General features: G+C 35.1%; 1 protein-coding gene across 4 annotated transcripts in view; it reads right to left on the bottom strand.

Moving 5' to 3' along the window:
- Nucleotides 1-959: 959 nt before the first annotated feature.
- Nucleotides 960-15,033, bottom strand: part of slc35b3 (solute carrier family 35 member B3) — a 28,826-nt gene continuing 14,752 nt past the window's right edge. For all 4 annotated transcript variants that reach the window (XM_031903934.1, XM_031903935.1, XM_004915297.4 and 1 more), the window contains 9 exons: nucleotides 13,801-14,062; nucleotides 12,180-12,301; nucleotides 11,649-11,803; nucleotides 9,735-9,842; nucleotides 6,055-6,152; nucleotides 5,800-5,892; nucleotides 4,672-4,783; nucleotides 3,663-3,732; nucleotides 960-2,454 (listed from right to left, as the gene is read on the bottom strand). In XM_031903934.1, coding sequence (XP_031759794.1) covers nucleotides 2,307-2,454; nucleotides 3,663-3,732; nucleotides 4,672-4,783; nucleotides 5,800-5,892; nucleotides 6,055-6,152; nucleotides 9,735-9,842; nucleotides 11,649-11,803; nucleotides 12,180-12,301; nucleotides 13,801-14,062 — 1,168 coding nt within the window. In that variant the 3' untranslated portion in view covers nucleotides 960-2,306. The remainder of the gene's footprint in view (nucleotides 2,455-3,662; nucleotides 3,733-4,671; nucleotides 4,784-5,799; nucleotides 5,893-6,054; nucleotides 6,153-9,734; nucleotides 9,843-11,648; nucleotides 11,804-12,179; nucleotides 12,302-13,800; nucleotides 14,063-15,033) is intronic.

Consider the following 15,033-nt stretch of genomic DNA (forward strand, 5'->3'; position numbering starts at 1 on the left):
TTTTTTTGGATTTTCAAATACAAACTTTTCGTACTTTAAAAAGCATGATACAAAAAAAATTGTATTTTATAATGCTTAATTACTGGGACAGAGATGTTCCAATACTATTCCATGATTGTCTTTGTTTAGACAACAAGTAAAAGATGGCTGAAAACTGCAATAAAACCCCAGACTGTGCTTTATAGAAAAGATGGTTACATGTACAAAATAATTCTTAATATTATGTAATATTAAACCTTTTTATTTGGTATTACCAAATAAACACCTGCCTCTTCCTGCTGCCCTATAACCCTCAAATTTATCTTCTGCAGCCCTCCAAAAGGGCCCACTCTGACACATGTGCGCTTATCTGGCCTTGGTTGCTCGGTGTGCATACTGTATGTACACGCACCATTAACTGCAGTGGTGCAGTATCCAGGAGATTCTATGTAAAAGGATCACAGATAGTAAATTTGTGGGGAATCTTGCTGTATCATTAAAGACCATATTTAACAACATAGCTATCTTCCCTTTTAAGATTTTTAGCACAAAATGTTTACAAGAAGAAATAGGGAAAATATTTATTATCAAGAAAGTCAATTCAATTATATGTGTGGCCTAGTTTCATGGTCCAGTGTCTTTTAGATGCAGTCATCCTGCCCTTGAAAAAATAAAAAAAATCTGGTTGTCCTGTAGGATAAAAGGTGGTATCTCATGTGAAGTACAAGAGAGATGTGACAAAGCTATCAAACTAGTTGACTTCCTTAATTCTCCTATGTGGCCACATATTTCCTGAGAACACTTTTTTTAAGGGATAAGAAACACTGCAGAATTAACAATGCAATTGAGCTCAGAACATTCAGCATAGGACATTGTAGTTTGCTGTTTTACAGAAGAACTCATACACAAACAACAATTGTATTAAATCTGCCTATAAGAGTTTACAGATGCGGTATCTAAAAAGAAGCAGACACACAATCTTGAAGTCTGGTCATTCGCTTTACTATCACCTGTAACCAGATTACATCATTAAACATCCCACTGCATTGCTAACAACAGTACTCATTTCATAAACACTGGCCAGAAGTCCGTAGTAACCAATCAGTGACTTGATTGTTTTGCCCATTGTTTTTTTGAATCATCCCTGTATGTTTAAAGTCAGATTCACAGATGGAGCAACATCAATAGAGAGAAACCACTGTAAAAACCCTTGCTACAAGCTGCTGCATCTGTATTACATATTTAGTTATATTTAGCCTGTGCCTGCTAAAATACTTGACCATATCCCAGGTCAGAGGATACAGCGACAGGGCTGGGAGCAAGGGATTTTAACTGAGCCACAACCACCTTTAATTGGATTGTTCACCTTGAGTTAACTTGTTATATGTTTTAGAATGCCCTTTTCTTAGCAACTTTTCAGCTGGTCTTCATTTTTTATTGCTACTTTGTATTACTTATCTTTTTATTCAGGCCTCTCCTATTCATCTTCCAGTCTCTCCACTACCTTATTTCCAGGAAAACTGTACCCTAGCAACTAGATAGCTGCTAAAAAATCTACAATGGAAAGCTGCTAAACAAAAAGCAATATAATTTAGAAACAGCAAAAAAAAAAAAAAAAAAATGAAAACCAATTGCAAATTGCCTCAGAATATTACTTTCTACATTAAACAACAGTTAATTTAAAGGTGAACCACCGTTTAAGACATCATAGCTTTCATTAGATATATTTTTATAGTATTACCAATCTTCCTCCATGTACAGTTAGGTCTCAGCACAAAAAAATGAATGCCAGCATGTAGAGTGTTTGGAAAAAAAAATCCTATCCATGATTTGATTGCAGTTGGTAGAGTGGGGTTTCTTTGTAAAACAAATATGATGCAAACTTACATACAGCGCCTGTTGGATTTACTTTAAGTAATACAATTTAATACATCTTAATACAATTTCTCAATTCAAAATATACAGCCAAAATTGGTCTCAAAACAATGATGTTAAACTTTGGGTGAATTAAAATCATTAAAAAAATGTAATAAAATGTAATGGTCCCTTCTGTGTGTACCTCTACACAGAGAGGACACAAGCCCAAAGTATAGAAGTCCACATGATATCACAATAAGCAAACTGTCCAAAATCAGAGAAGGGGTAGAATGGCTCCTTATGCTCTAAAAGAACAGTTTGTGCCCCTTAGCAGTAACAATCAGGCAATGTGCCTTCACCATCTCTATAGATTATCCATATTCCCTTTGGAAAAATATAATCATTTAATGATTGTTTTAATAATAATATTAAAAAGAAGCTTGAAAAAAAATATATAAAACCCAAAATATTTATACAGTCTGTGAGAACGTCCTTATTTTTCCTTCAGGGCCTTTCTTCAGAAGGCTGAGAATTTGGGAAAGTTTCATCTTATCCATGTTCTTGCTGTAGACATTTAAAAATATTCCAAGCACAACCAACAGTCCAGACCACACATACCTTTAAAAGCAAAAGGGTAATATAGTAAACATTAGCTTGTTTTGTAATCTTGTTGAAAACCTATTCACAAGCACCATTTGGCAATCTTGTGTGGTTTAACACAGACAATAAATGCAAAGTAGACCACTGGCTTTAGTCCAGCTGGAGAGGCTGATGGACTGATAATGTCAGAAAGGGGGTTCCTCAGAATCAATAATAATTCCAGAAATATAGGAAATACACTTGGTGGTGACATGCTGGGAAATGAACCTTAAAAGGAAGTGCTGGCATATCAAATATACAGGGAAGGTAGAGAACATAAGGGAGAGCTGACACAAACTCTGAGTGAGAACAAAAGTTGGATCAAGAAATTTGGAGGGAAGGTATAACTAGCACATGACCTAAGGAGGCAACGGAAGGGTAAGGGGAGCTGGCCCAGTCTTTTTATTTTAAACAGCAAGTACCCAACTAGATGAAAATGTGTTCATGTGTTTTTATGTGCTGCCTATTGTTCAGTTAGAGAAGCTTCCGGAATTCTGGAAGATGGCAACTTGAAAGGAAGACTAAGGGGCATATTTATTATGCTGTGTAAAAAACGGTGAGAAAATTCGCCACACATTGCCAGGCTTCGCCATGTAAAAACGGAGTAAAATCAGCGAATTTTTTTACGTGTTTTTTCTCCCACCAGAACTTATGGAAAATAACGGCGTAATATCCGGCGTTCAGATGGTGATCTTTTCCATTTATTTTACACAGCTTTTTACTCCATTTTTCGGCGAATTTGTTTTACACAGCATAATAAATATGCCCCTAAATGGTGACATGAAAGGAAGACCATGAGGAGCTGTAGCTGACATTTGTCACTCTTTCATGTCACAACCTAATATATAGTGGATGTAGCCAGCTGCTTTCACTTAAAGTTAATGTGACATTAGATTTTGTTTTTGGTATTTGGATTGGATTTTTTTTTATTTATCCAAATGTGGTTGTGCCTGCCCCTTGAATTCAGAAATGGCATGTTACCTTGGAGTTCCATGACCTTATGGAGTCACAGAATTTCAAGGTGATCTATAATATTCTTATATTTTGTTACTGGGGGGTACATTATTCATTATATATTTCAATGAATATTTGCTCTCCTTTGTAGATATACTTAAAATACATGCACACATATATACATAAACACACTTGAAATCTGAGGCACTTGAAACAAAAGAGAAGTAACTTACTGAAAAGTGAAGGGCTTAGCAAAAAACAAGAAGGAGAGAACAATTGTCATAGCTTTTCTTCCAGTGGTTACTGCAAGAAAAAAAATAAACAGCAAATTAAAAATAGAGAGCTACAGAAAACAATAGTATGGTTAACTGTTTACGTTACAGAATTTTTTAGTGCTCTATATGATTTTTGGCAATGAAATTCTAATCTAACAAAAATGGGCTAAGAGCTGCACCTCTTAAAATGCCATGCAAAAAGTGTTTGCACTTACTAGTAAGCAAATTTGCCAGTTGCACTACTTTGGTGCCTTGAGGCACTCTGACAGAGTTATGTTCTTAACAGCTGCCTTTATCAGGGATCTCTTTAAGTAATGCACTTGTAGGTGCAAGTGCATGTTTATTTCCCACCTGCACATTGCCTCTTCCCCCAAAGGTGATTATTTGTGTTGCAATTTACTGTATTAGTAAGATCTTTGCAGCTTTGGTACCGGGTGCAGTTTAGGCTGTCATTCAGGGAAAGAATAAAGGTAAAAATTACGTCAAATTGAGTTGATTGTTTGCACTTTAGCTCTAATATTTGTATTTTCCTGTAATACTACAAGTTTTACTCAGCATTGTGCACAGGATTTTGCATGGTAAGTCCTGCTGTAGCAATGACAAATTATGGACTAAACCAGACTATTTGGTTTCATTATTTGTGTCTAAAACCACAAATAAAAGCTTTGTATGTAACGTTATCTTATAGTGTATATATATATTAGGAATGCACCAAATTGAGGATTCGGCCTAGATTTGGCCTTTTAGCAGGATTCCTGGCCAAAATCACATGACTTGTTGAAAAGTTGTAAATTTTTCCCCTTCTTAGCCTAATTTGCAATCGCAAATTAGGATTTGGTTCAGTATTCAGCCAAATCTTTCACAAAGGATTCAGGGTTCAGCCGGATCCTAAAGTTGTGGATTCAGTGCATCCCTTATATATATTTGTGTGCTTAACATAATTTGTCACACAGAGTTATACACATACCTGTGACTGCAATCAGAGCACCAAAAATCTTAATCAAAGCAAGTACAAAGGAGATTCCAAAATAGCCAGTTAAAGAGAAAAAGAATGCATATCCGTAAGTCTGGAATGGATGCTGAAAGACAGAAAGGTGGGGTTACTGTACAGAGTACTGACAGTGAGCAGGATTTTTTTGTCTAACTCTTCTTTTAACAAATGAAATAAATTAGAAATAATATAATGGGATCTGTTATACATAGTTTATGATAGGTTTGCAGGAATACTATTATTTAAAAACAGATCAACTTATATATACAGTGCTTTATACTTAGGGGCAGATTTATTGTTGAATGAGCTCTGGAATCTTCAAGGTTCCCCAGTAGCTTGATCTATTTTGCAATATCAAAATGTTCTTAACTCTCATGGAAGTTTTTAAAAAATTGAGAAATATTTTTTGGATGCGTCAGTTTGTCAGAATGTGTTTAACTGCTTTAAACTGTTGATTGCTATTCTGCTCTATGGGGTGGTAATACACAGCTGATCAGCAGGAGCGCTGAGCATGTGCAAGTCAAAAGTGAGAGGCAGAAAAGATATCCTCAAGCATAGCTAATGTGTGATTCCTAAAGCCAGGTAGTCAACAGTAGTCGAGAGCTCCCACCTCTCTTTCTAATTATTTGTAAAATGACTTAGTCTAAACTAAAGGGGCCATTTACTAACGATCAGATTTTTTTTTCCAATTCGGATAATTCAGATTAAAAAGATAATTTGCCAGCTAAAACTTAAGTCAATGGCAGATGTCCCTTCCCTAGAAGATCTTTTTTGCTTTGAAACAATAGAATATTTCAGATTTTTGACACTGGTTTTTATGCAATCATTCGAAAAAGTTACAGTTTTCAAGCGACAAGTCAAAAAAAAAGTTTTTTTGCATCGTTTCCCCTTGTGCTTTTTTCGTTTTAGATTTTTTGATAAATGTCAGACATTCACTGAAATGAGTTTATTCAAACTTTCAAAAAGAAATAAATTAAAAAAAGTTAACTTTTTTGTAAATCTGCCCCTTAGCTCAAACATTAATAAAACACACACAATATATAAACTTGTGCAAATTGTTTACAATATGAATTGTTTAAATTGTGTTACATTTTTTTTACACACCTTAGCGCAGAATGCTACTGCAGAACCAAGTCCGCTAGTAATGCTCAATCCCAGCAAAATGTAAACAAATCCTATAGAATAGGAGTACAGGACCTGAAACCAATAAGAAAACACAGAACATGTAATACAATGCAAAAAGATGGCTACACAACATGCTTGCCTGTAGTCTGTTATGAATGGCAAAAAGCACACCATGCAGTTACCTGCACAGCCCTATAGATTCCCAGTATCAATAATATAATTATATTGGTTTACCATTTCTGAATTGGATCCATTGTGTAATTTCATTGCCTTTTCTTGAACATTTCCAATGACAGCATCAGCACAAAGAGCCAGCGATATTAGCAATACACCTTCAAAAAGAAAAGAAAAATAAGAGGTCACCTGGATATTTTATTATTGTTTTTAACAAAGCACTTAAGCTAAATACAACTGAGGGTTGGTTAAATTTACTGAATGATAAAAAAGCGTTCTGCTGAATTGCCCACAGCCACTTTTTCCTGAGCCAAACAGCCATGTCCTATGTTACATCCTTTAATTTTTGGGGAACATATTATTTAGTGAAACTTACTTTTTTAACACCTTGCTCATACAGGTATGAAATCCCTTATCTGGAAACCTGTTATCCAGAAAGCTGTAAATTATGGGAAGGCCATCTTCCATGAACTCCATTTTAATCAAAAAATTACATTTTTTTTTCTCTGTAATAATAAAAGAGTACCATGATCCTAACTAATATATAGTAATCCAATATATTGGATGCAAAACAATCCTATTGGGACTACTTCATGTTTAAATAATTTTGTAGTAGACTTAAAAATAGCCCAGGTCCGAGCATTCTGAATAACAAGTCCATTACCTGTACTGGTAATTCTGCCTCAACAATTTAGATGTTGAAGCATATCTGGTAGTGGAGATAACAGTATTTCATATCAGCTACAAAGAAGCAATATTATATAAGGGATATAGTTCACAGATCTATACAATGATTACTATGCTCCTCATGTAAATATAGGCACTCATTTTTACCAGAGTTACAGATACAGTGGCACTTGCTTGGTATATTTTATTTCTAAATATATGGAAAGAAGGAAATCAAAGTTCAGCCATGTTGCAGAGCACTCAAGGCAGCTTTTCACAATCACTGCTTTGTCACAATAAAGTATCAGTAGGTACATCGTACAATACCTGGGCTGAGCAAACAGACATCCCTATGAGGGCACCCAAACTAATCTCCATTTCAGACAAAGTACAGCCAGTGTGTATTCTATGTGCACAAGTCAGCCTGGCATGCCACTGTTAGCAGAAAGTATTTCCTAGGTAACTGGCACAACACTAATACACAATTTTCATTACTATTATTAAACTATTTATATATTTTAAAGATCTTTTAAAGTTCAAGTTCATATGACAGTTCCTCTTTAAAGGAAAACTAAAGCAGGCTAAAAATATTGTACATTATGTTTTGAGACTCTCAACCATTCTAAAGTGACCACAGCCATTTAGCACGGAAGATCTGTGCCTTCAAATATGCCATAGAAGCTCCTCATCTTTTTTTTCCTGCTGATTCACTGCACATGCTCTGTGCTGCATTCAGAGATCTGAGCTTAGGGACCAACCCACAATACACTGTATATATAGAATATAAATGTCACAATATGAGGCTGATTATTAGTAATTTATTCATGTTCATGTTACATGGCAGCCCTAAAACCAGTGCATTTCGCATTAGAGTATTTTTTTTATAGTCAACAAGAGATCCTCTGCACTCACACATTATGAATATATATATATGACATTAAGACATTCTGTGCATTAATTTACCAAGAAATGCCCTCACCTTTAAAGGAGAAGGAAAGGCTAAGTCACTCTGGGCTGGTGCTCCTGTTGTGGAAAACCGCACCAGCCCGAGGTAGCTGCGAGTGTGGGTCTCCTCTTCCTTCTTCGTGCGCTTGCGCATGCGCAGTAGAGTGATAAGCCAAACTTTAACAAAAAAAGTTGGATTTTCACTCTACTGCGCAGGGATTTTGACGACAGAAGGAAGTGCTCGCGGTAGGTACCCCGGGGTAAAAGGTAAGCGATTAAAGTCACTTGGGGGTGCCTAACATTTTGGCCTTTCCTTCTCCTTTAAGCAAAACAGGGATTGTTTGTCCATATATTGCAATATATATATTTTTTTTAATAATTGTCCCTGATGCATCCACTTATATTACAGGTCAACCTCATTTTCTGCTCGATAATTTGAGACCACTTCTAAGCTGAGCTTCTCAACAGCTGCCCAGAGCTCATTGACTGTGTGAGTGTCACTGACATTTTTGATAAAATCTAAGATGGGGTGCTCCTGTGACAACTGTAAAGACCTAGTTATAGAGCTGAAACTTTAGGCTTGTGCAGTAAGTTCAGTATATAAAATATGTCATTTCTAGCCATATTCATTTTTAGGGTTTATTTCTCCTTTAAGATGGGAGCACTTGCCTCACTGCAGAATAAAGAATATGCTCTGTGAATGAAAGACTTAATCCAACTTGATTTTTATGATAAGAATACTTGGCTGAGACAACATAAGATTATGTTTTGTTTATACTTGCTGAATACTTCAGGTTCCTTTAGGCAAAAATGTCATCTGAATAGATTTGTCCCTCACATTGTTCAAAGGAATCTGATTAAATTATGTAAGTAGAGCTTCAGCTGAAATCAGACTAGTTTATGTATCAATGTTTCTGAGAAATTTATGAGTAAAAGTCAAGTGAAGTCAATTTGGCATTTAGTAACTAGCATCCAAACTGCTACCCTAAGGCAACTGAATCCTTAAGAATTTTTCATTTGAAAGTTAATATAAAATAGAGAAAGTCCCATGTTTTCTGAAAGCCTCAATGCCTGAAGACTTTTCGCTGGTTTATGCATTTACCCATGCATATGCTAGTGTCAATATTCATTTAACATATGTTACCTTACATGCCGCCTCTGAAAAGAAAAATATGTGGCAATAAAGACAGCATTTGGGGTGTTTGGCCTTTATGACATTGTCTCTTTCATATTCTATATTAATAAGAATACAGTTAATATGCTTAAAAATTACATGATGAAGATAGTTAGCAAGTATATAGTGGTTCTTGAACCCTTCATTTCCTTAACAAATAAATGCACAAGCATTATGTTTTCGACTGGCTTTTACTTTTTTTTTTATCACAAAACATTTAGTTTATTTATACAAAATAAAGACTGCGATGCTGCCATCATGCAACAAAGGTTCACATGCAGTTATCAAAGAGGTTACTGACTTACTGTATAAATCACAGTATTTCTAATGTTTAATTGAATTATCTTTAAACATTAACACATCACATCATAGGGATGTGATTCATCCTTATCACTTTAGGACAAAAGTAAATAATATTTAAGCGTATTACAGGTATGGGAGCTATTATTCAGAATGCTTGGGACTTGAGGTTTTCTGGATAAGGGATCTTTCTGTAATTTGCATCTCTGTACTATAAATCTACTACAAAATGCCACATATTGCCCCAATTAACTGATTAATTATGGCCAACTGTTAGCCTTATGGCACAAATGAGTAACTACCATCCAAATACAAAGTGGTCTATGTTTTAAGGAAATAGGTTTTTGTGTGTGTCATAAGCACCATGTTTTCTGTAGCCTTAAAGGGGAGTAAAGGGCAGTGTTTTAAGATAATTCCTAAAGTTGCATTTACACTACCACTAACCATCTTAGACAAAATATAATGTGTGCCACAAACAGTATGTAAAGGCTACCAATTCCACCCTAACTCTGAGGATATAAATATAAAGTCAAAATGCCATTCTAGTAAAGAACAGAAATCATTTTGGCCACTGGGGCTACAGAGCGTGCATCTCTGTAAGTACAGTACTTTGGTTTTCAGATTCATACTTGTTTGCACGTCAGTTCTTACATACCTGTTAAGTTGAAATTGGGTGCAACTGTACTATCAGCTAGTGTAAACCATATAAGACCAACACTCATGCAGACAGCTGCAGCCACATCTGCAACATTATAGCGCTTTCCTGTTTAAGATACAAAAAAAAGTACATGATAGAAACTGGAGAGCATTAAAATCAAAGAGATTGTATGGTTTTAACTGTATTTACATTTTATTTGTACTTATTTTTAATTTAGGCTTTTAATTGTCTCTCTGCCATTCTACATACAAATTGCTGCCTGGTTTCTAGGGTACTTAGCCTGCAGTATTAACTACAAGCCTAAAAAAACAAAACAAAAAACCCTTCAATTCAAAATCCATAGAAAATAAAAAGAAGTCTAATTGAAACTCTATTAGTATACCAATTTATTTCAAAAGCTAATTTTAATGTAAAGTATTAATAACATGATTCATTATGGGAAATATGCCTGGGAAAATCAGAAATCAGTTCTTCTCAATGCAAGATACTAAACACACTCCAGTGCAGCAGCCAATGAAGAGATGCCACTGTCTGCTCTAGCTGTGTTGAAGAAACATGTTTTTTTCTCCTAGCCTATTCTTTGGAGCTCAGCTTAACCATCACAGTGCTCAATGCAAGCAGAACTTATCAAAGTATGTTATGCCTGTGTAAGCCTGCTTTCTTGACTGCATGAACTTTACAGCGTAAATGTGCTATTTGCAGATGTAATTGTCACTTGGGAAAAATGACCACCAGGTAGCAATGTAGGGTTTACATGTCCTTTACGTACTGTATTAAAGGGAACATATAGCTTTGATATTAAATTGCTACCTATGCATTTAACTCTTTTGCGTGGAAAATGTGCCAATAAATGTGTGTGCCAATTATGAGAGCTGTGGAGTTGGAAGCTATTTTGGGTACCTGGAGTTGGAGCTGGCAATAATGTACCGACTCCAACGCCTAATAAATTGAAATTGTAAAAAAAAAAAAAAATAGAATAGGTTACAATGTCCTATTTCACAGATAATAGCCATAATAAAGTACTTCTTTACAAGAATAAAGCCCATTGCGTACCTGTTTCACTAGTGGGAAGTCCAGCTGAGCTATTTTAAACGTTTTTTTTTGTCTTTTGTTTAAACTTTAGGTTTAAGGAATGTTTGTACTTTTTTTAAATAAATAAAATAAAAAGCCACAATGACATAGGCTTAGCTATAGATTTAGACCCAAACTTGAAAAGTATCTGCATTCATGTTGGCAGTGACAGGCTTGGAGGCAAATAGGGTAGTGCGTCAGTTTCCTAGCCAGTAGATCTTTGGTTTGTTCCCAACAGCAGACACCATCCTCATATAGCTTTAACATTGCTGAGCTTTGGCAGTTATGAAATGCCTTGTATGTTGTGTTCTTTCAATCAACTTGGAAAATACTTTAGTATATTTAAAACAGAGGAGTCGGAGTTGAAGGATTTACATACTGACTCCACAGCCCTGCCAATAACACTTGTATTAATGTGAAACACAAAAGGAACACTCCCAAATTCCATGGGAACAAGTGGAGCTGTGACTTTTGTGACCAACCTGCAACCCAACTTTTAAAAATGTATCTAATGGACAGGCTCGGGGAAAGGGGACAAGAACGTGATTACAGAGTTTGTAATTAAAACAACTAATTTTGGGCAATAGTATCACCAGATATTATTCATTCATTGCATACAAGATTGCAGGGCTTTTTAGTCATACAATTTATCTCCTTTGAATAAGTTCTAACACTATAGATATGAATTCCTAAAGCTAATGTGTAATGATTATGCAATAGTCCAACTAAAACCGCATGTTTTAAATCTTTATTATGTTATGCTTCTATGCTAATCAATCACATTGCACCACAAATATATTGTTTAAGAAATATTATGACAACTTCCAGAAATTGACCTACCTTGAATAAATATCCCTCCAATCATGACAGGGATCAGTTTACAGCATTTAAAAATAACCTGAGTAGGATAATTCAGATATCCCAGGGAAGTGTTTGACAGACCCATTGTAGCCACTGTTAGGAAAGCTATAATCATGTAGGTTTTTGCAGGTATTCTGTAAGGAAATATAAAAATCTAAAGACATCGAAAAATATCTAATAAAAGATGAGAAATGCACTTCTATGTTTGTGGTATGCATGATTATCTATTATAGATAAGATACACTTGTACTACAGTTATGCGGTGTCAGCTAATGATCGAGATCAGGGCAGTCTAACTGGAGGCCCATGGGCTGGATGTGGCCCTCCAAATGATTTTTATGGGCCCCAGTGTGCTCAGAGGCTCTATAGACTTCATTGTATGACATTATTCATTTTTAATTTAATCTTGCCCTTAAACATGCTCTATGAGAAATAACTGGCCCACTACATGTTGGACAGAACATATATAGATAATTACATATAACTGATTGACTTGGTTGATTAAGATACCTTCTTCGTTTATCCTGGGTCAGCTGCAGTTCTACTAATCCAAAGGCAGAGTAATATCCAAATTGCACTAATGTCAAGTACCAGCCAAAGGGTTTAAATCCTTCCACTGAAAAGATCAGCTCCTGAATAAGAAATATGAGCATAACAAGACATGTATGAATTCCAAAAACCCAGGAAGAAAGACTTCCCTTTACACAGTACTATATACACAAAAGCCAAGGCTACATTACATGAATAGTTAGCAAGGTGCTCAGGGCACACAACTTGTAGGTGCCCACCAGAGATTTTCCATGCTAAAAATACAATGTCAATTCTCCAGCACTCCTCCAGTTGCCCACCCCTGTAATCTATGGAAACTGTGTAAAGTTACCACCCTGGGCAATGCATACATTGACACGAATGTAAGCAATGTAAGATGGTGGCATGGCAATGTTTAAAAAAAAAAACCAAAAAACTGCAGACTGGTGCATTTTTCCTAAAGAGGACCACCAACCCAGGGAATAAAAAAACAATTACTTCACTGGGGAGTGCCTACCATATTGAAATATTTCCAGTGTGCATTAAATAATCTAATGTCATTTGTAAATGTAATTACAATTGAAAGAATATTTTCTAGTTTTGACTTTTGAAACAATGTAGCAGAAGTCAGTATTTCCGCTAGGTCTCTCAACCTGCTAATTTCTGTTCGATTGGAACCAGTAGTGCAGTAAATATAAACAGCCAGACAGAAACTTAGACCTACAAATAACTTAAAAACACTAAACATTTTTTACATTTTTTTATAAAATGTTGCATAGATTTACTTTTTTGTTATTATTTATAACCCATTTTTGTTTTAAAGAATTATTTACTTTATAAACAGACAACAATTCCTATATTCCTTGAGACCAGGAATGTATTGCAGTAGTAGTGGTAAACAGGAGTTAGCTCTATTCATTAGTGCTCTTAGAATAATGAAAGACAACTAAGGATTACTAGAACAGGCCAAATTTAGCCTAGATACATAGCACTCAACAAGGGGCTCATCCCTTCCAAAAACAAACAAATCAAATTTTTCTAAGTTTTTGTACTGTGCGTATTTTTGGCGACTTTTTCGTTAATTTGCGCAACTTTTTCGTACTTTGCAAAAAAAGCGCGACAATTTGTGCAACAAAATCATATTTGTAGCACCAAGTACGAAAGTTTCGGATTCATTCAAGCTTTGGTATCGTGACTTGAAACATGCACAGAAGGATCAAAGACAGAAAGGTTTTCCCGCTGTTTATGATCGTTCAGATACAAAAATTTCGTGACTTTTGGATCGCCAATACGATATTATCGTGACTAATACAATATTTTTGGAAGCATTTTCATGATATTTGCGATCATCAGAAATTATTGTATCTAATCCGAATTTTAACCATTTCGGGATTCAAACTTGTACTTTGATGCCCCTAAGTGTGTTTTTTTACACTGTCCAAAACAAAAAAAACCAAGGTAATGTTTCACCTATTGAACAAATGGATCACATTAGTCTAACACTATAGCCTGTAGCCAGTGCTTATTAAACACTTACTGTTCGTCAAACACAAATTGCAAGAAAAATCTTTAGAACAATTTGGAAATAGAAATCACATCTTACCTGTAAATATCCATATATTAAATAAAACACAAAAACACCGGTAACACAAATAAAAAATTGAACACTCTTTTGAAACTGGCTGAGATTGATTCCAAGCACCCGGATATCATCTACAGATTTAATATGTGGTGACATTGTGTCTGATTTCGAAGGGATGCTGATGGATATGTATTTTCTTGAGTTGCCAAATTTCAGATCCATGGTTTCCAATGGGTTTGTATCAGATCCTTTCAGTTCTACTGCCTCCTGCCCATCCAAGGCACTGGAAAAAAAAGAAAGAAAATATATTAGTGGAACCAATAAGACAGATCTCTTAAAGTTTTAAACTTGCAATGATTTCTCATCAACTTCTGTATACTGTATAATATTAAAAAAATAACAGTAACGGTCATCAATTATAATCAGTGCTTAATTACGTCGCTTGTGTGAGCTAATGCATTGGAACTTGAGTATTATAATGTAGCCCATTTGTAAAATATGAGGATGCGATCTGTATAAAATCACTTGACGTGTGGTCTTTTGCCTTTGTGTCAGTGATTCTTAACCTTTTTCACTTGGGACATATATTATTTTTCAGCATCAGCCTGGTAACCCAAAATGGGTTTACAATAAGTTAAGTACCTTATTTTAAATACTACTATGTATTGCAGGAAGTGCCTGTACTGTTTTTAAAGGTATCATAGAGACCAACCCTAAGCAGCACAAGGACAGATAGAGGCAGATTTACTAAAACTCAATTTTTTTTTTTTTTTTTAAAACCCACAAAAAACTCATTTGCACAAATAGCAGTCATTTATCAAAAGGTCTGAAATGAAAAAAAGTACAAACAAAAAGTAAAAAAAAAAGTACTCCGGAAAAGCCACAAAAACAATGACTTGTCACATGATAACTGAGACTTTGGTATTGTCACACAAAAGCCAGTGTCAAATAATCTGAAAACCTCTAAAAAAAAAGTATGAAGCAAAGAAAGAGCTTCCAGTTGTAAATGAGACATCTGCCATAGACTTCTACATAACCTCAACAGATTTAAGTTGAAGTATTTTTGGATTTGGAATTGTCGCAATTGTATAATCAATATGAGAAAAGTTGCGTTTTTTTTCCATGAAAAGAAAGAAAATATGAATGTTAGTAAATGCCACCCATAGTTTTGCTCTGACCCATAGGTTAAGAATCACTGCTTTATATCATCAAGGAATTTATAGGAACATTATCATCAGTATAAAAATATTTTCA

Source organism: Xenopus tropicalis, chromosome 6 (genome assembly GCF_000004195.4).
Source record: "Xenopus tropicalis strain Nigerian chromosome 6, UCB_Xtro_10.0, whole genome shotgun sequence".
In the NCBI taxonomy this organism is placed as follows: Eukaryota; Metazoa; Chordata; class Amphibia; order Anura; family Pipidae; genus Xenopus; species Xenopus tropicalis.